The 22466-nt window shown below is 34.4% G+C and overlaps 1 protein-coding gene across 11 annotated transcripts in view; it reads left to right on the top strand.

Moving 5' to 3' along the window:
• Positions 1-22466, top strand: part of CEP126 (centrosomal protein 126) — a 96349-nt gene that overhangs the window by 59628 nt on the left and 14255 nt on the right. For all 11 annotated transcript variants that reach the window (XR_013156599.1, XR_013156600.1, XR_013156602.1 and 8 more), the window contains 2 exons: positions 18093-18205; positions 20348-20423. Coding sequence is in view for 7 of the 11 variants with exons in the window: in XM_077113162.1 (XP_076969277.1) it covers positions 18093-18205; positions 20348-20423 (189 nt within the window). In the remaining 4 variants the exon portion in view is untranslated. The remainder of the gene's footprint in view (positions 1-18092; positions 18206-20347; positions 20424-22466) is intronic.

The following is a 22466-nucleotide window of genomic DNA, read 5'->3' as shown; positions in this document are numbered from 1 at the left end:
GTTAGCAACTGGTCATAATTACAGAAAAATAAAGGTTCGAGAAATAACAAAAAGGGAATAATTGATAGAACAGGGTTACTGGAAAAATGGGAAAAGATGGGTTCCAAGAACACCAGTAGAGAAATCATCTAGCCAGGAACAGGAAGTAGAGGAAGAATATCTATTCTTTGAGTCATAAGAGAAGAGGTTGAAAATAGATATGTCTCTGTACAGAGATGTTTTTATGGAGAAAAGATCAATAAAGCAGAAAGGAAGGAAATTGATTTCCATTTATATTGTTTCTACTGAGTCCAGAGCTCATTGAAAGCTATTATAATCTTATTATATTGAATGGGCAAGTTGTTTATAAAGACCTAAAATTGATCATTCTTGGCATGAATTTTGAAATTCTGTTTGAAAGCCTGCCACGACCTTGAGTTTCTGACTATTATTATTATCATTATCATCATCTTTGTGTGTACTTGACAAAAAAGGCCAGTGGACTTGAACTTACCTGTCTTAGTTATCTCAAAAACTACTTGGGATGTATATTCTCAAATGCTACAGCAGTTATTTTTTTATCAGACTAGGGTATGATGTAGTCAGGCCACAAAATGCTGTGGCCTAGATTGACAAATATTTTCCCAGCATATCTATATTTGATACTGAAGAACACTCCGAGAGGCAGTAGGAGTAAACTACTCTAAATGTTTAAAATCTAAAAGATTAATCTTTTTTAGTTTTTATTTTATTTTATTTTTTGTATGCTGTATGGCAGGGGTCACATTTCATTCTTTTTCCGTATGAATATTCCCTTATTGCAACACATTTGTTGAGTTTTTGTTTGGTTAGTTTTTCGTTTGTTTACTTGCTTGTTTGTTTGTTTGGAAAGTGCCTGGGCCAGGAATCAAACCTCGATCTCCCACATGGCAGGCAAGAATTCTACCACTGAACTGCCCTTGCACCCTAAAAGATTAATCTTGTATCTCCTTAGCTTCATTAGTCACTCATTTATTCATCAACATTTAATCATTTTTTCCTATTCTCCTATTTGCCCAGTTATTTTCATTCTCACTCCCTATGTATCCAAGGTTGACAGTTATGGAAGGTGTTCTTGCTCTTCATTAGAATTTCCAGAACCATATTTTTCTAGTTTCTAGATATTTCTAATATATAATATTGACAAAGGGCTCATATCCAAAGTATATAAAGAACTTCTACAATCAGTCAGAAAAAGACAACTCAATTATATCAGTCAGTATTCAGTCAGAGAAGCAGAACCAGTATAGGGTAAATATTAAAAATTTTATTGAAGAGAATTGGCTTACACAATTATGGAGACTGCTAGGCAAGTCTAAAATCTGTAGGGGAGGCCATCAGGCAAGGCAGGCTGGAAGTCACTGGGATGAGCTAAAACTACTAACCATAGATAGAATTTTTCCTTCTCTCAGAGAAGCCTCTGCCCTCCTTTTAGGACCTTTTAATTAATTGAATCAGGCCTACCCAGATCATTAAAGTAAACTATCTGATTGGAGACTTAATAGCATCTACAAAATACCTTCACATTAACACCTACATTGCTATTTGATTGAATAACTAGGAATTGTATTCTAGCCAAACTAAAACCATTTTTTTTATAAAAAGGCAAATTATTTGTACAATATTTTCATAAAGAAGGATAATCTAAATGGTCAATACATTTATGAAAAAGTCTCACTTCATTAGTCAAAGGGGAAATGCACAATAAAACAATAAGATACAACTCCACATATATCAGAATGGCTAAAATTAAAGACACAACTCCAAGTATTGTTATGTGTGGAGCAATTGGAAACTCATATATCTACTAGACTGAACATAAGCATATCCTATAACCAAGTGTTCTGGTTAGGTTCAGGTGTCAACTTGACCAGGTGATGGTGCCCAGTTGTCTAGTCAAAGCAAGTACTGGCCTAACCATTACTGCAAGGATATTTCATGGCAGGTAGATAAGGCAGAAGACTGGTTTATTAAATTATCATTCAATTGATTGTATCCATGGCTGATTACATCTGCCATCAACTAAGGGTGTGTCTTCCACAAATGAAAGAATGCAGTCAGTTAGATGTGATCCAATCAGTTGAAGACTTTTAAGGGAGAAGAGAGAATTTCACTTCTTCAGCCAGCAAGCCTCTCCTGTGGAGTTCATCAAGACTCTTCATTGGAGCTGCCAGCCTCGCAGTCTGCTCTACGGATTTTGGACTCTTGCATCCCAGTGGTTGTCCCCACGGACACACTTTTATAAATATCATATTTACAGCTATCTTCTGTTTGTTCTGTGTCTCGAGAGAACGCTGAATAATACACCAGGCTATTCCAATCCAACCCAGCACAAATATATATATATATTTATATTTGAATATATATTTGTATTGAAAAACAAATTGGAGTTGAATTACTATTTACGAGCATTTTATTCAGGACAAGACTGCTGCAGCAATCTTATAAAAGTGAAAGCAGCTTTGAGGCAGGGAAGATTCTGGGCAGTTTTATAAACAGAAACAAAGAAGCTGGTTAGGTTATTTTGATTGGGTCAGGGACCTGTTAGTCTTATGGGATGGGTTAAAGTGTAAGCAGGGCTTTTTTATTAATTGAGCCCAATATGCTTACATAGAGGCTTAACTGTATTTTCAGGATTGAGAGTCTCAATAAGGACTTTTCAAAGAGGTTGTTTGCCACATTAATTCTATGCTAGTTCAGGTAATTTAAACTTTGTGTTCGTTCTTAAGATACCCAGGAGCTATTTTTTTTTTAACTTTTTTTATTGTATAGTATAACATATATACAAAGCAAAGAAATAAAAAAGCAATAGTTTTCAAAGCACTCTTCAAAGCGTGGTTATAGGATAGATCCCAGAGTTTGTCATGGGCTACCATACAATCCTCTCATATTTTTCCTTCTAGCTGCTCCAGAATATAGGAGGCTAGAGGGCTTAAATACTTTTTTATCATCACAATTGACTTTTTTTCCTTTTTTTTTTTTGTAAAAATAACTTATACACAAAAAAAGCTATAAATTTCAAAGCACAGCACCACAATTAATTGTAGAACATATTTCAGCCTTTGACATGGGGGTTACAATTTCACAATTTTAGATTTTTATTTCTAGCTGCTCTAAAATACTGGGAACTAAAAAAGATATCAATTTAATGATTCAGCATTCATATTCATTTGTTAAGTCCTATCTTCTATGTATAATTCCACCATCCCCAATTCTAAATTTTTTATATTGGAAGGATCTGTCACTAATATGGAGTAGGGAAATGGAACTATCTGATGTTCTGAAGAGGCTAGGTTAGGTTTCAAGACTTATCTGGACCAGGGACCATCTGGAGGTTGTAGGTTTCTGGAAAGTTACTCTAGTGCCTGGAACCCTTGTGGAATCTTATATATTGCCCTAGGTGTTCTTTAGGATTGGCTAGAATGGTCCTGGTATGGGATTGGCAGGTTATGATAGGTAGCAAGGTCTACCTGAAGTTTGCAGAAGAACAATCTCCCAAGTAGGCTCTCGACTCTATTTGAACTCTCTCTGCCACTGACACTTTATTAGTCAGGAGCTATTTTTTATTATATTTATTAATTCCCCTCTTTTGCTCATTCCCTTGGTTACGAGGGTTTGACCAAAAGTAACATTAGTCTCTCATTCACAATTAATTGCTGCCTGTGTCTTGTGAATTATCCATAGTTCAGTGGCTCAGTTTCCCAAGGCCTGTACAGTCATTTTAATATTGTAGTTCTTGACATCTCTATTGTGTCATTTGTCAGCTTAGCAGCTGTGCAATAGCATTTATTTGTCAAAAGACCAGACAATGAATGAGGGGTAAAATGAGTATGATGACTAAAAAAAGGTAACAAGTGCTCCTATTAGGTTATCTCTGAGCCAAGCCCAAACCAATAGGAGAAAATAAGCCCCCTGTACCTGAGGGGTTATGTGAGAAAGCCAGGTAGCCTTTTTTAAACCAATGTATAACCCATTCCATTTTTCCTGTTTTATTTGTCCGAGTATAATGGGAAATAAGATTTAGAACAAGAATTGTCTTGGGCAACTGTCTGAGATAACCTAAGGATGGCTTTAGAATGTGAAGGTACATCAGCTGTTGGGAGAATCAGGTAAGATGAAAGGAGAATAAAAGAAGGGAAGGGAGTCACTTGAAACAGGGTTCAAAGATCTTAAGAGGACAATAAAAGATTAGGAGGAGACAGAGTCACAAAAGAAAGAAAAGGGGGATAAGAAAAGGATTTGGTCTTGTAAAAGAGGATAGCCTTGGTTAGGAGTCATCTGCTTGTTCTGCCAGTCTTGGGTTAGTGGGCACATTAGATGTCATCTGCTTCTGAGATCTTTGTGTCAGTTTTAGTTTAGTCCATGTGCTGGTCTGAATCTATGGTGGACCCCAGAAAAGCCATGTTCTTTAATCCTTATTTAATATTGTTGGGTGGGAGCATTTTGATTGTTCCCATGGAGATGTGACCCACCCAATTGTGGGTGGTAACTTTTGATTAGATGATTTCCATGGAGGTATGTTTCCACCCAGTGAAGGTGGAGTTGCTTACTGGAATCTTTTAAAAGAGGAAACATTTTGGAGACAGTCTCTTTTGTAGAGCCATGAGAAAGCCAGAAGATGATGCCATGTTTGCCATGTGCCCTTCCAGCTGAGAGAAAAGCGTTGAACATCATCAGCCTCCTTGAACCAAGGTATCTTTCCCTGGATGCCTTAAATTGGACATTTCTATAGACTTGTTTTAACTGGGACATTTCCTCAGCCTTAGAACTGTAAACTAACAACTTATTAAATTCCCCTTTTTAAAAGCCATTCCATTTCTGGTCTATTGTGTTCAGGCAGCTAGAAAACTAGAACAGTCCAAAATGGTACTGACCTTACAAGAGCTTGGAACACATTTTAGTTGTGACACCTGGGCCCAGGGATCAATCCCTTGTAGTTTTTAAAGCTGTAGTGTAGGTTAGTAAGACAATAAAATACTTTTTAACTAGGTTTTAAAGCAGTCTTTTGTTGATGTCTCTTCATTATACCGTGTTTCTGAGTTGAGGGCCATTTAGGGTTTGCTGTGGAGAAATCTTAGGAAAGGCAGTCTTGATCTGTGAATGGTACAACTGGGTATAATGCAATTAATTAGTCTTTAATAATAATTTGCGATTTCAGATTATAAGACGTGAGTCAGGTATAGTAGGAGAATTACTCAGTCTCATGGGTCCTCCCATTATGATTTCATAGGAGGTGTTCTAGTTTGCTAGCTGCCAGAATGCAATATACTAGAACCGAATGGCTTTTAAAATGGAGAATTTAATGAGTTGCTAGTTTACAGTTCTAAGGCTGAGAAAATGTCCCAATTAAAACAAGTCTATAGAAGTGTCCAATCAAAGGCATCCAGGGAAAGATTCCTTGGTTCAAGAAGGCCATGAAGTTCAGGGTTTTTCTCTCAAGTGGAAGGGCACATGACAAAAACAGTCAAAGTTTCTCTCTCATCTGGAAAGGCACATGGTGAACACCATCAGGGTTCCTCTCTCATCTGGAAGGGCACATGGTGAACATGGTGTCATCTGCTAGCTGCTTCTCCTGGCTTCTTGTTTCGTGAAGCAACCCAGGAGGCATTTTCCTTCTTCATCTCCAAAGGTTGCCAGCTTATGGGCTCTCTGCTCCTCGTGGCTATGTCATTCTTCTCTGCTCTCTCTGAATCTATTTCATTCTCCCAAATGTTTCCTCTTTTATAGGACTCCAGAAACTTATCAAGACCCACCCAAATGGGTGGAGACAAGTCACCTAATCCAGCTTAACAACCACTTTTAATTAAATCACATCTCCAGGGAGATGATCTGATTATAGTTTCAAACATACAGTATTGAATATGGATTATTCTACCTTTATGAAATGGGATTTAGATTTTAAAACATGGCTTTTCTAGGGGACATACATCCTTTCAAACCAGCACAAGGGGATAGCCACTGTTTCCACATTGGGCTAGTTCTTATGGTCATCAAGGCTAGGGGAAGAACCAAGGAAGAAAGAAGGATTCAGATGATTTAGTTCATTTAAGTTTTAAGATACTATTTGTTCTTTTACTTTTCCTGATGATTGAGGATGGTAAGGGCAGTGAAGGTTTTGATTCATGGGTAAAACCTGGAAAAGTTCCTTGATTGTATTTCCAGTAAAATGGGTATCTCTATCACTTGAAAAAATAGCAGGAATACCCCAGGTGGAGAAAACAAAGTCTAATAGCTGACTAGCTACTGTGAGGACTTTCCTTGCAACAGGGAAAAGGTTTTATCCATCTAGAAAATAGACATGCAATAACAGGGATTTGAAGAGTTTAAAGAGTTGGTCAAGCCATAAGACCCTATCCCACCTTACAGTTACCAGGGTTGTGCAATGATAGGTAGAACATGATTTATGTACTCATCTTCATTCTCGTTTAAAGTCTTTTGTTGTTGTTGAAAGGAAGCTCTTGCTGTACGTGGCTTGCAAACACTTTCAGGGAAGCATTAGAGTAAAACAATGTAACTGACAAGGAAATCTGATTGTTTCTGTGGCATGTAACATTTGTTAAGAATAACTGTAATTATGATAGATAATACTATATTGTTATTTTAAAAGATTGAAAAATCTCAGTATAATTTCTTAAATATTGATGTTAATAACATTTTACCTACACATATTTAACCAATAGAAAACCCCTTTTAATTTGACACTTCCCATCAATTCATAGCATATCAAATAAACCTAACTATTTTCAGCACCTCTATTTTTCCAAGGAGCCCTCTGGAAAATCCCAAAGGCAGTTTGAAATCAAAGAGACATCATTTTAGGATTTAATTTTGGAAGGCAAATGTCAAAAGTTGTCAGGTTTGAATCCTTGGTTACGTATGATCATAGTCATTGTGAAGCAATACTTGACCCTCTCCTTAACAAAAGTGACCATAAGAGATTTTGAACATAAAGAGAGGAGATAGCATGATTGGAGAAAGAAAAGGACTTAGTCTTTTTTAAAGTCAGACTTGTTCTCCTCAACAATAAAGGATGATAAAGTCAATCCTATGAACCTATCAAATCTCACAACAAATAAAATTCCTTTCTGTGAATTTTCTACAAGTTTCCATATTTATTCAGTTTGTCCTACTCTTTACCTCTTTTTATTCTGGAATAACCAGACATTCTATTTTAGCATAAGATTACTTTTTCTTCTTAACAAAAACACATCCTACATACCTTATATATTTAAGTTACCAAAAAGATCTTGGAAACTGTCGTTAGGCTGACATAAAGCAGTGAGTTTGTCAGAATAATAAGTGAATTCGCTTAAACATAAAATTACATTTTTCAACATTTTAAATATCTCGTAGCTCTGATGCTAGCTTATTTGATCAGTAAACCTGTCCAAATTTAGGAAGAACATACTAAATAGAATGAAATTGTATGCTTGTATTATATTTAACATTGAATAACTGTTATTTAACTAACATTATTAAACTAGTCCTCTTTGCCCAAGGGAGACAAGGGAGAGAGCTGATTATAGGGAGGAACTGTAGGGCAATAAGGGAGAATATTTACTAAGGAAACAAGTCTAGTTTGTTGTGATTTAAATTTATCAAATTGTTCATTAACTTTGGCCAAAGAGTATTTTAGTGAAGCAGTTTTTGATTCAGGATTTCCTACGAGGGTCTCCACATACCAATCAAAAATGCCGCCTGTTGGGCCTGACTTCCTTTCTTTTCTAAGGTGTCTTTCTTTACTCAAGTGAATAATTTTGTTCATATGTAAAGTTTCCTAAAGTGGCCATTACAAAGACAAATGATCCTTTTGTCAGCTCTACCCATGAACAGAAAAGTTAAAAGTAACAGATCCAGTCTATGCACTTCCCCAAAAAACAAACAAATAAGCAAAAGTAGCAGGTCCAATACAGGGGTGAAAGTCTCCCTGGCAATGTGAGAGATGACTCCCAGGGATGAGCCTTAGCCCTGGCACTGTGGGATCAACAATGCCTTCCCGACCAAAAGATGGAAAAGAATTATAACAAGTAAGGTATCAGTGACCGAGAGTTCAAATAGAGTCAAGAGGCTACTCTGGAGGTTACTCTTAAGCAAGCTTCAGCTAGATTTGGCTATTTACCATGGTTTGTCAAGCCCCAACCAAAATCATTCCTGACAACCCGAAAGAACACATAGAGCTCTATCTGAGATTCTATAAAGCTTCCATGCACTATAATTACTTCCAGAAATCTACAATTTCCAGATGGGTTCCTAAGGCTAGATAAGTCCTGAAACCCAGAAGGGCCAGCCTCTCCAGAATATTGACTAGTTCCATCCCCCTATCCCATAAAATCAACAGCCCTTTCTGACATGAGAAAGTTAGAATGGGCAGAGCCCAAATTCCCCTAAAGATTGGGAGAAAAATCAAAGGAGAAGGTGGAGTTGTAACGGAGAGGATAGGATTTAGCATATGAGTATGACTGCTGAATCATTATATTGATATTTCTTTTAGTCTTCAATGTTTTAGAGCACCTAGAAGAAAAACCTAAAATTTTAAACTGTAACCCGTACCAAACTCTGAAATCTGTTCTATAACTGGTTGTTGTGGTGTGCTTTGAAATTTATTGCTTTTTTGTTTGTGTGTTATTTTTCAGAATTAAAAAAAAAAGTAGGGCAGTACAACTGTGGCTCAGTGGCAGAATTCTCACCTGCCATGCCAGAAACCCAAGTTCAATTCCCAAAGCCTGCCTACACAAAAAAGAAAAAAAAAAAAAAAAAATGTAGCTGGTCCATAATGTGAGTGTATACATAAGAAGCAGGAGTTTTAGCAGGTGGAGGACAGCGGTATTTAGAACAAGAAGAGCCCATTATTTTGCAGTCAGAGGAAACATTGCTTGTGCACCTCTCTGATTCCTGAGCCTTTCAACTCAGCCATTTGGAATCAATTCTTACTTCAATAGAATCCATAAGAGAGTGGAAGGACTGAACAGAAGTCTGGACCAAACCAAACAGCACTACGAGCAGAAAAAGAGGCTAATTCCAGTTACAAGAATGGAACTCACAAAAACATTCATATTTTGACCCTGTAGCAAGAGGACTGACAAACTGCTTGCTATGTCATGCTGATTTGGAGTCACCTCATTGGTTCTTGCCGATTGCCCAGGCCTATACCTCTGAGAGAAACCATCAGAAAGAAAATTGGAGAACAAAATGGAGGAAGAGGAATGACAGAGAAACCAAAAGGAAGACCTGAGAATAGAACCAAACAAAGAACTGAAATTTTAAAAACTGAAAACCAAAGGTACCTAAACCAAAGTCCTGAACAAAAGGATATTGAACTCAATGCAAGATGCAACGGTCAGATAAAGGATTAGCTTCCTCAGGGATGTAGTGTTGTGGCAATTGAGTAGTAGACACAAGGGGTCTGTCATGAACACCTCACCTGGCCATTCACTGGAACCTATAGCCCCGGATGGGTACCTTCTCTCTCTCTCTCTCTCTCTCTATATATATATATATATATATATATTTTTTTTTTTTTTTCTTTTTACATGGGCGGGCACTGGGAATTGAACCTGGGTCTTCAGCATGGCAGGCAAGAACTCGGCCACTGAGCCACTATTGCTTACCCATCTTGTATATTTTGTTGGGACCTCCAGACTTGTCGAAAGACAAATCCAGAGTTTGCAGTTTACAGCATTTTATTCAGGACACCAAGATTGCTGAGACAGGGAAACCAATCGCTTACAAAAGTAAAAGCAGCTTTGAGTCCAAAAAGTTTGTGGGAAGTTTTATAAACAGAAAGAAGGAAGCTGGCTAGGTTCTATTGATTGGAGCAAGGACCTGTTAGTCTTATAGGGGTGTGTTAAGTATAAGCAGAGCTTTATTTTTAATTGGGCCCGATATGCTTAACTAGAGGCTTAATTCACTTTCAGAATTGAGCATCTCAGTAGGGACTTCTCAAGAGGACGTTTGTCACATAACTCTATGCTATTTCAAGTAATTTAACTTTTGTGTTTGTTCTGATAAAATCCAGGAACTGTTTTATATTTATCATATATAATCTCAGAAATACATTCATATATAAAACAAAAAACATGTACAAGAACTTTCATAGCTGCTTTATGTCAAGGACCTGAAATTATCTCAAATGTCCTTCAACACTACAATGTATAAATAAAGTGGAATATTATGCATTCAATGGCATACCAAAATGGAATGAAAATGAATGAGCAACTGCTAAAACAACAGTATCACTGATGAATCTCACACCATAATGTTATGCAAAAGAAGCCAATCATTGAATAATTCACATTATTCAATTTATATCAAGTTCAGAAGCAGGTAAAATGAGGGGGTATGTATATGGAAAGGTAATTAATGAAGTTTTATTAGTGCTGGTAATGTTCTATTCCTTGACCTGTGTGGTTACGTAATCTGGGGGTGTGTGTGTAATTAGTATACTTATAATTTGTACAGTTTTGTATATGTAGGTTATACTTGAGGTTTTTTAAAGCTAAATGATGTTAGCATGTTAAATAGTTCAAAGTCTGATTTCAAAAATAATGGATTATTCCCCTTTTCCAGTAAGTATTAAGAATATCTTAAAGAAATTAAAAATGTGATTACTAGAAACTACCAAATAATTTAGTTTAACTCCCATATTTTGTAGATGCAAAAATTAACACACATAATAGTGAAATTATGCAGCCCAAGATGACACAGCTAGTTCAAAGTAGAGCCAGGATTTTGGTTTGCAGCTCCACTGTTCTTGAGATTAGAAATTTGGGCAGAGACATAGAAGCGAATTATTCTAGGTAAAAATTGGATAGCATTTACTTTGTTCCAATTACTTTGAAGCCCTTTACATATAGAAATTCATTTAATTCTTCTAGTAACTCCAGGAGGTAAATATTATTACCCCTGTTTTATAGATGCACACACTTAGGCACTGAGGGTGAGTAACTTATAAGTCACAGAACTGGTATAAGTGGCATAACCAGCATAAAATGCAGATGTCCTACCTATAACGTCTATGCCCTTAACTACTTATCTATTCTGTTTATTTAAAAAAAAAATTGAATAACCACAGATTTATCAGTGAATTATAAGAACAAAAAAATAGTACATCGGCCTATAAAATTTGTGAATGGCACAGTAACAAAAGAAATCATTAATAAAATACAGAATGGAATCAGGATACAAAATCATTCTAATTGAAGTGATAAACCAATAAAGTTCATTTTAACAGAGACAATGGTAAATAGTACATTTGCGTTTAATTTACATTTTAAAGTTTTTAAATTATGAAATATACATACCAAGGGATGTATATAATATGTAAGAACAGTTTAAAGACAAATAGTAGAAGAACATTGTATCTACTATCCAGTTTTAAAAACTAAAAATCTCCAGTACCTTTAAAACTCAATGTTAACCTCCTTAATTGTGCCCCCTTCTTCCCTTACAGAACTAACCACCATATTGAATTTTGTATTAATTATTCCATTGCTTTTCTTTATAACTACTGCTATGAATTATGAATGTATCCCACACAGTATATTATTTTAGTTTTGCCTAGTTTTGAAACTTATATAAATGGAATTATTTTTGTCTGTATTCTTCTCTTGTTTGCTTAAAAAAAAGTGAAAAATCTCAACTTTGTTTTGTAGAGTCATTATGAATGATGAGCTTAGCTGTACTACAATCTTTGGACATTTGAGTTGCTTCTAATTCCTTGCTTTTATGAATAATGCTTCTATAAACAGTTTTTTATATCTACTGGTTCACATGTTGCTGGGTCACAGGATATGTGTATTTTCAACTTAACTGGGTATGCTAAATTGTTTTCCACACCAATATATGAAAGTTCCCTTTACTGCATCTTCACCAAAACATTGATAATCAAACTTTCCAATGCTCTTCAACTTTATGAATCTGAAATATTATCTTGTGATCATTTGCTAACACCCTGATTTCTAATGAATTGAGCATTTTTCATATGTTTGTGGTCCATTTGCATTTATTCTATGAAATACCTTCTCACATCTTTTGTTCATATTTACTTTGGGTTTTTTTTTTCTTATTGAGAGGAATTCTTTATGTATTCTAGATAAAATCCTATAAATGCTATATGCATTGAAGTTATTTTCTGCTAACTTGTATTTTAATTCTTTTTGATGAATAAAAGTTTATTTTAATGTGGACTTTTCCTTTATACTTTCCTTTTTTGTATTTAATATGCTTTTTAGTCAATTCTGCAGTTCCAGTAAAATGTATATCTTTCTCAAATGTTCGTGGGAAAAAAAAAATACAAAATTAAACAACAAAAAAAGCATAGGAGTTTGCCATAGCTTTAAAAAGCTTATGTAATTTTAGGCAGAATTTTGGAAGTGCTGTAATACTCCACATTATTTTAGGATATATATTTTAAGGAATATATCAACAAATTTGGGACTTTAGGCAATAATAATCATAACTTTGGTAGTGTTGCAAAATGCTACATTATTTTATGCTATATATTTTGAGGACTATATCAACAATACATGTTTGGATAAGTAGGACTATGGGAGTTAGGAGGGTTGGGTTGGACATGAAGACCAATTAAAGGAACACTAGTCTAGAAACATGATATCTGTGTGCAAATATTTGAAGAATTGCTGTTTGAAAGAAGGAGTGAGCAGAATTTAAATGGAATGGGTAAAAATTGCAGGGGCGTTTTCAGTTCAGTATAAGGAAGGATTTGAACTATCCAAAAATGGAAGAAGATGCCTCATAAGGGAGAGGCTCCCTCACTTTCTATGTTATATCTATCACTAAAAGATTAAAATAGGTTGAATGTCCACCTGTGAGTAATTTGATGCATGAGTAAGAAGTTGAACTAGTTGACTTCTAAGATCTCTTATAAAGCTATGATTCTGTGGATGTCTTCAGAATTTTTCCTTATGTTTATAACTAAGCATATTGCAAATTAGAAAAAAACTAATAATTTATTAAGGATTAGTAGCCTTATTTTGAGTTTTAGTACTGAAACTATCATATCTAGAATTTTTATATGAAACTAGAAGCTTGGCCAGAGATGCAAGTGCAAATTATTATTTTTGTAAAAATGTCTCAGCTATTAATTGTTAGTGTTGAAGTACATATATGTGAATGGAACAATACACAAACAGTTTAAGTGCATATTATATCTGTTTCTGGAATCAATAATTCACCATCAACAAAACTAAACACCAAAGAGCAATAAAGTACAAAGATAAATAAATTTGCTACAAATCAAGAAAGTGCCTAAGTATTGGTAGACCTTGCCTCTGGAAGATTGAAGAACATACTAAAGAAAGGAGGGGGTAGGTAGGTAATGGCACAGCAGTCATATGTCAAGGAAATTTTTATTTATGGTATTTTTTTTACTGTTCAAAAATGAAGGCTGGGAACTTAGAGAGTTTCAAGAATAGTAAACACTATAGAAATTTTGTTGCTGCTCAAATGAACTCACTGGAAACTAGCATTTAATACCCATATAGGTGAGAATAAAGTGTAATATAATGTTTTTTAAGCTAGGTGATGACTTATTAGTGTATTTTGAAACCAACTTGATAAGTGATGACAGCATTTTTAATTAAATATAAATTTAGAATTAGATATTCTAAAATAGAAACTATCAGAGGGCATTGTATCTTGTAAAAGTAAACATGTTTCAAAAAACTACATGCATCTAGGGTCTCAATGCAAAATGTATTTTTTGTGTGTGAGACACAATCAAATCAGAATGAGAGTTACTAGTACAGTGGTTAAGAATCTGAGTTTTACATTTTAGAGCCCAGCTGGCTTTGTGCCTTACTGCTCTGTGACCTTAGGCAAATTATTTAACATCTTCTATGCCTTAATTTCTTTAACTGGAAAAATATTGATGATAATAGCATCTATAGCCCTTAGAACAATGTCTGGCAATTATAAATATTCAATAATATTAGCTAATATTATGTTATTATTTTCTTTACTCTAAAAGGTCAGTTGTTAAATTACTGGCCAATCTTCTTCAAAGGTAAAAGCTTTTTTGGTTCTTTTTCATGTTATGGATATATATTGTAACTATATTTTGTACAATATATATTACATAAAGAAATCACTGTAGTAGCTATAGTACTATTGTGATGGTTTGAAAAGGTTTATGTACCCTAGAAAAGCCATGTTTTAATCCTAATCAGCCTTATGGGAGCAGCCATTTCTTCTAATCCCTATTCAGTACTATATGTTCGAAACTTTAATTAGATCATCTCCCCGGAGATGTGATTCAATCAAGAATGATTGTTAAACAGGATTATGTAGAGACATGTCTCCACCCATTCTAGGTGGGTCTTAATTACTTGACTGAAATCCTATAAAAGAGGAAACATTTTGGAGAAAGCTTGAGACTCTGAGAGAACAGAGAACACCATAGCACCACAAAGCAGAGAGTCTACCAGCCAGCAGCTTTTGGAGATGAAGAAGGAAAATGTCACCCTGGGAGCTGGAGAGGAAGCTAACACATAACGCTGTGTTCACCATGTGCCCTTCCAGCCAAGAGAGAAACCCTGACTGTTCACCATGTGCCTTTCCAGATGAGAAAGAAACCCTGACCGTGTTTGCCATGTGCCTTCTCACTTGAGAGAGAAACCCTGAATTTCATCAGCCTTCTTGAATCCTGGATGCCTTATATTGGATATTTCTATAGACTTGTTTTAATTGGGATGTTTTCTTGGCCTTAGAACTGTAAACTAGCAACTTATAAAATTCCCCTTTTTAAAAGTCATTCCATTCCTGGTATATTGCATTCCGGCAGCTAGCAAACTAGAACAACTATAGTTAACAAATTAGATTCAAGATTCAAACTCATATTCTTCAGTACAGAATTCCAGAGAACAAAATATTTAAAACTTTTAATATTGTAAATATTTTTAAAATTGCGCTGCAATGCTATAGTAATCAAAACAATGTGGTACTGGTGTAAAGATAAACATATAGACCAATGGAACAGAATTTAAAGTCCAGAAGTAGTTCACACATCTTGGGCCATTTGTTTTTTGATAAGGGTGCTATACATACAATGGGGAAAGAATTGTCTCTTCAACAAATGGTGTTGAGAAAACTGTATATCCACATGTGAAAGAATGTGACCCCTACCTCACGCCATATACAAAAATCAACTCAACGTGGATCAGGGACCTAAATATAAAAGTGAATCTTTAAAATCTTTAGAAGGTAACATAGGGCCAAATCTTCATGCCCTAGGATTTAGCAATGAATTCTTAGATGTGACAGCAAAAGCATGAACTACAAAAGAAACCAGAGATAAATTTGACTTCATTCAAATTAAAAACTTTTGTGCATCAAAGGAAATTATCAAGAAAGTGAAAAGATAACCCACAGAATGGGAGAAAATTGTTTCAAACCATATATTGGAGAAGGGCTTACACAGAATATATAAAGAACTTTTATAATGCAATAACAAAAAGACAAACAACTGACTTAAAATATAGACAAAGGATTTCAATAGGCATTTCTCCAAAGAAGATATACAAATGGCCAATAAGCATATAAAAAGATGTTTAACATTATTAGTCAATAGGGAAATGCAAATCAAAGCCACTGGGAGATACCACTTCACACCTACAAGGATGGCTAATATTAAAAAGACAAAAAGTGATGGAGACAATGCAGAGAAATTGGAACTCTAGTGCATTGATGGGAATACAAAATGGTGCAGCCACTGTAGAAAGCAATATTGCGGTTATTCAAAAAGTTTGATAACAGAACTACCATATGACCCAGAAATTCCACTTCTAGTTATATACCCAAAGAAAGTGAAAACAAGATCTCAAAAAGATACTTGTACACCATTGTTTGTAGTAGTATTATTCACAATAGTCAAAAGTGGAAGCACCCTGTCATCAACAGATGAATAAACATAATGTGCTATATACACACAATGGAATATTATTTGGCCATAAGAAAGAATGAAGTTATGAGACATGTAGTAACATGGAAGAAACTTGAAGACATTATACAGAGTGAAATAAGCAAGGCACATCAGGACAAATACTGTATGATATAACTTATGAGAGATGATCAAAAATAGCAAATTTTCAAAGATGGAAAGTAGATTAGAAGTTACCAGGGCATGAGAACAGGGAGGGGTGGGGAGAGAAGTGTAAAAATACAGATTTCTAAATTTTTTTCTATCTGAGCTCTTTGTCATAAAGCACATGCACAGACTCCCATGTAATTCTCAAGACACTTCTGTGCATATACACATACTCATTCTGTGCCCTAAACCAATTGAATTTTCCAGTCTTCAGTCCCAAGAAGAGATGCATCATAATTACTTTGTGTCTTTGCACATACTATCCTTTCTGACTCATTGTCCTTTCACTTGAGAACATACTACTGCGTTAAGACAAGCTCAGACAGAAGCCTTATCTGTGGAATCTTTTGTGACTTTTCCAAAGTCACTCTAATCTTTGTGCTTAATTCTGGCCATAACTCTACATAAAGCATTTTACGGTAATAATCCATTTTAAACATACCTATCTTTTAGAACAGTGGATGCCAATATTTTTAATGTACTGCTATAAAAATGTTTGAACATATATAAACACACACCATACACAGGTATTATTGTATTAATATATGCATTAAGAGCCTTAATAGAAATGTTTAAAGAGTGGTGCTAAAGATGAAATATAGTTTTAAAAATAATTTTAAACTTTTGTGTTTTATAATACATTTTTAAATAATTATAAAAATAATTTTATGTATTAATAATATATAAAATATTTTTGCTCTCTTATATTATTAATAAATATTCTTAATGCTTAGTTTTCAAATGTATTATCAATCATGATGACTTCATTCAATATACCATTAGGGCAAAGTTTATTTTAATAGTTCTTTTGATAATTTTGAACTTGTAATGCTAACTCTGTTACAGGTATAATTATACTGTCATTGATATAATTTGGTAAATATTTTGTAATGACACTAAGAGATGTGTTAGCTTTGCTATTTTTTGTTACCCATGCTTGCAGTATTAGAATTACCTTTGCTTTTTGATTTTGCAAGAATATATTTTATAATTTTTTATTTTGAAATAATTTCAAACTTACAGGACAGTTGCAAAACTTATACAGAAAATTTCAACCTACCGCTCCAGCCAGATACCAAGATCCACCAAATTTTAACATTTTGCCATATTTGCCATAACTATTTATATATCCATCTATCCATCCATCACCTCGCATACCTATCTCTCCATGTGTCTGTCTATCTGTCTATTTTCTAAACAATTGGGAGTAGGCTGTATACATCATGTTCCTTGAATATTTTGTACTTCCATTTGTTTCCTAAAAACAAGGCTTACAATAATATATTTTTAATTACATGGCCATACAAAAGCATAGAATAACATCTGTGTACCCACCACCCCATCTTAAATAATAGAACATTACATATATAACTGAAGGTCTACAAAAGTCTTTCTCAATCACTTTCCCACTTTGTGAGGACTCATTCAGATTGTACAAGCAATCTACTTATCAGGGTACACAAATCTTAGTACATTGCAAGAAACTAAAGAGCATTAACGAATTATGATACCACTACCAACATCTCACACAGAGGAACTTCTATTCTCTGAAGATAACTTTGTTTACTATATGGGCATCCACCTTGCACATTGATGATGGTGCCAGTATCAAGGTTATATTAGATGAGTAAAGCTTAATTTCATTCTAATTTTCAGATAATAAATGTAAATTGGAATTTTAAAGTGGTTTTTTTTTTTTTTTGCATATCAATGAATTATCTTGCATATCCCCCATGTTCCAGCACCATGCTTTAGCAGTCACTGCTCCAAACTACAAACTCCTCAGAAGCAGGGACTTTGTTTAATGCATCATTGTAACTGTGTCAAGCACAATGCATGTAAGAGGGGTTCAATAAATATTTGCTGACTGATGAATAGTTTTCTGAGCTATTTGAAGGTAACTTGGAAATTTGAAGTGAATACATATTATTTGTTCACTGTGTAACTTTTGACATGCTGGCATTCATTTAAGATTCTACTGTTTCAAGAAGAAATCGAATTGTTGAAAATAAGCAGAAAGGTCTTTCTGAGTACAAAAGACAAAACCCCAGCTCTGTAGGACAGAAGCACAATGAGGAAATGCATGTAAGTACAGTATTTGTAAAAATTTCTATTCAGCAGTGGAAAATTGCTTGGAAAACAATTTCCCAAAGGATCATGCTCTTGCTGTAGACTGTATATCACATAAATATGAATATAGTCAAAACCATTTGTGAAACAATCCTGGAATATCTATGCTACAAGCATATTGTACTTATTTGCTATATCCTAATTAACCTATATTATCAATTACTAATGAAGGTTTTTAAGTGAACTTTAAGAAATCACCATTATCTTTGTTATTATTCATAGTCAACACTTCCTGAAAAAAAAAATGAGGTCATTCACAACAAAATTCAACAAAGCTATTTAAGCATATGTTAAAAAAGAATGTAAATTAGAACCATGCATGAAGGAAGCAAGTATACTAATTATGAATACTAATATAGTTTTATATGATTGAATATCCTTCCATCAGAGCTTCCTGGAAGGCATAGCAAAAAGGAAAATTGGATGTGTTACGTAGTTCTCAGGAGATAGTAATCATGATGTTGTTTAAGGTACATTTTTAAGGAAATTTCCCATTTAGGACCTTAATATAGGGGGCGTTGGAGTACATAACAGACAATGTTCCTAATAACTTTTGAACAACAAATGAATAACTAGTTTCATATGCCAACTTGAGATAAAGATCTTCAATAAACTCCAAAGGCACAATAAGAAAATAGGTAGAGGTAATTCTGTGAAATGTAAGTAAATGTGTAAGTAAATGTACTAAACATAGTTTTCTAGAGGTCTAACTGGATCCAAGAATTGAATTTAGAATATTAGAAAATCTAGGTGGATAAGTGAATGGCATTTCATTTGGAGTTTCTCCTTTAAATATCACACCTGGGCAGGCCACGGTGGCTCAGCAGGCAAGAATGCTTGCCTCCCACGCCAGAGGACCCGGGTTCGATTCCCGGTGCCTGCCCATGTAAATATCACATCTTCTGATTTTTTTTTTCTAAGTTGATCTTTATTTTTCTGGGTCTTAATCTATTCTTTTTCTTGCTCCTTTGCATTCTGTATGACTGTCTTTTTATGAATCTCCTTTTCACAACCTCACTTATTCATCTCCCAAAGTCTTGTTAGCCTTATAATGGGTCATTGTTCCTAAATTAAAACCAAGTTTTAAATTAAAACCTGTTGCTTTGTTTTTTGTTTCATTCTTTATTTTTTACTCCAGATCCTAAGTAAGAGTTCAGTTACTACAGCAATGGCTCTTGTCACATTGTATTGGGAAATAGATTTTATCGTACTGGATTTTTCCCAGCCCACCACTTATATGTGAAGAGAATGTAAAAGAGATACAAGAAAGATAGGAGTCCAACTGCCAATTTGCACCAGGGTTTCAGTCCAAAGTGTCTCAAGCCTATAATGGAATTCAGACAAGGCTATGAGAGCTATTGAAGGAGGGATGTTGCAAAGATCCGTATTAGTTATTCTTCAGATCAGACTGAACAAAAGCTAAATATAGTAATAGCCAGGCAATCTTATCTGAGAAAACAGTCATTTCTTGAAATGGGACAGATTGGGAGCGAAAAAGGAAAGTAGACTATACCAGGGAAGGAGAGTTGATATCCTTCAGAGAGTAAAGAATGGGTATGTTTATTGCCAGTGCTCTGAGATTTCTCTTTTTTCATGTTCCATGCAGCATTGGACCAGCTATTAGTTTTAAGTCTTTGTCATCATCCAATTGATGAGGACATTGGTATTAACCATGGTCAGAGGCTTTTGGCTAGGAGTTGTGATTTACCCTTACAGTGATAAACTAAGTTATAAACCTTTAGGTAATTTTTTACCTTTACTTTAATTAGCACTTTTGGTGACCACCCAATTTACTTCCCTCTTCCAAATATCCAAGATAATATCACAACCTGAAAAAAATTTTAAATGTATATAAAAATATTTTTTAAACATTCAAATACAATAGAAAGGCCTTATTCCAGAAATTCTTGATTTCTTCTCCAAAAGAAAATTTTAGAAAATATATAAGTTACATGAACAATGATAGCCATATATATATATATATATATATATATATATATATATATATATTTCAATTTAAAAAATTTTAAGGTCATTGTATATATCATGAATTTTAATTATGAAATTATGATCTGATCAACTGTTCTATTTTTATAGAATTTTGGGCGAAGTGTGCAGCTAAGTTCAAATAAGCCAAAACACTCTACAAGGGGTACTTCTAATATTGAAGAAGGTATGTTTTAAGTTTAAAGATTTTCCTCTGAGCTCTGAGCTCTTTGTGCTCCTGCATATTTGGGTTGTTGCCAGTTTCTCTTTATTCATTTAGAATAAATAAATAAATAAATTCATTTAGTATAATGTATTGAACAGAAAAACAGGGGTTTTTTTTTCTGACTTTTCAATTATTTCATCAGATGGATTCCTAGAATAAAATTACAGTATATAGCATGTAATTGGCAGCCAATAAATATTTGTCAATGAAAATCTGGATTAAAGGAAATTGTGCTTTTCATATATATTACTGAAATATTTTTCTGAAAAGTATTTACATTAAAAATTCTTCTAGTTGCATATTTTAGTAGATAGTTTCCCTTCTAATATTTGCTTATAGTATAAGCAAAGAAATGGTGTTTTATTAGTTTTTTGTATTTCTTAACATGTTTAATTTTGTGTGTATATTTATTTTTGGCGTTTTGTCTGTTCATATTCTTTTTTTTTTTTTTTTTGCATGGGCAGGCACTGGGAATCAAAACCAGGTCTCCAACATGGCAGGCGAGAATTCTGCCACTGAGCCACCATCGCATTGCCCCATATTCTTTTTTTTTTTAATTAACGGAAAAAAAGAAATTAACCCAACATTTAGAGATCATACCATTCTACACATGCAATCATTAATTCTTAACATCATCACATAGATGCATGATCATCATTTCTTAGTACATTTGCATTGGTTTAGAAGAACTAGCAACATAACCGAAAAAGATATAGAATGTTAATATAGAGAAAAAAATAAAAGTAATAATAGTAAAATCAAAACAAAACAACACAAAACAAAACAAAAACCTATAGCTCAGATGCAGCTTCATTCAGTGTTTTAACATGATTACTTTACAATTAGGTATCATTGTGCTGTCCATTTTTGAGTTTTTGTATCTAGTCCTGTTGCACAGTCTGTATCCCTTCAGCTTCAATTACCCATTGTCTTACCCTGTTTCTAACTCCTGCTGAACTCTGTTACCAATGACATATTTCAAGTTTATTCTCGAATGTCCGTTCACATCAGTGGGACCATACAGTATTTGTCCTTTAGTTTTTGGCTGGATTCACTCAGCATAATATTCTCTAGGTCCATCCATGTTATTACATGGTTCATAAGTTTATCTTGTCTTAAAGCTGCATAATATTCCATCGTATGTATATACCACAGTTTGTTTAGCCACTCTTCTGTTGATGGAGATTTTGGCTGTTTCCATCTCTTTGCAATTGTAAATAATGCTGCTATAAACATTGGTGTGCAAATGTCCGTTTGTGTCTTTGCCCTTAAGTCCTTTGAGTAGATACCTAGCAATGGTATTGCTGGGTCGTATGGCAGTTCTATATTCAGCTTTTTGAGGAACCGCCAAACTGCCTTCCACAGTGGTTGCACCCTTTGACATTCCCACCAACAGTGGATAAGTGTGCCTCTTTCTCCGCATCCTCTCCAGCACTTGTCATTTTCTGTTTTGTTGATAATGGCCATTCTGGTGGGTGTGAGATGATATCTCATTGTGGTTTTGATTTGCATTTCTCTAATGGCCAGGGACATTGAGCATCTCTTCATGTGCCTCTTGGCCATCCGTATTTCCTCTTCTGAGAGGTGTCTGTTCAAGTCTTTTTCCCATTTTGTAATTGGGTTGGCTGTCTTTTTGTTGTTGAGATGAACAATCTCTTTATAAATTCTGGATACTAGACCTTTATCTGATATATCATTTCCAAATATTGTCTCCCATTGTGAAGGCTGTCTTTCTACTTTCTTGATGAAGTTCTTTGATGCACAAAAGTGTTTAATTTTGAGGAGTTCCCATTTATTTATTTCCTTCTTCAGTGCTCTTGCTTTAGGTTTAAGGTCCATAAAACCGCCTCCAGTTGTAAGATCCATAAGATATCTCCCAACATTTTCCTCTAACTGTTTTATGGTCTTAGACCTAATGTTTAGATCTTTGATCCATTTTGAGTTAACTTTTGTATAGGGTGTGAGAGATGGGTCTTCTTTCATTCTTTTGCATATGGATATCCA

This window comes from Tamandua tetradactyla, chromosome 8 (genome assembly GCF_023851605.1).
Source record: "Tamandua tetradactyla isolate mTamTet1 chromosome 8, mTamTet1.pri, whole genome shotgun sequence".
NCBI classification, from domain to species: Eukaryota; Metazoa; Chordata; class Mammalia; order Pilosa; family Myrmecophagidae; genus Tamandua; species Tamandua tetradactyla.
The sequence above is the reverse complement of the archived record's forward strand: the minus strand, read 5'-3'. Positions and strand labels throughout refer to the sequence as shown.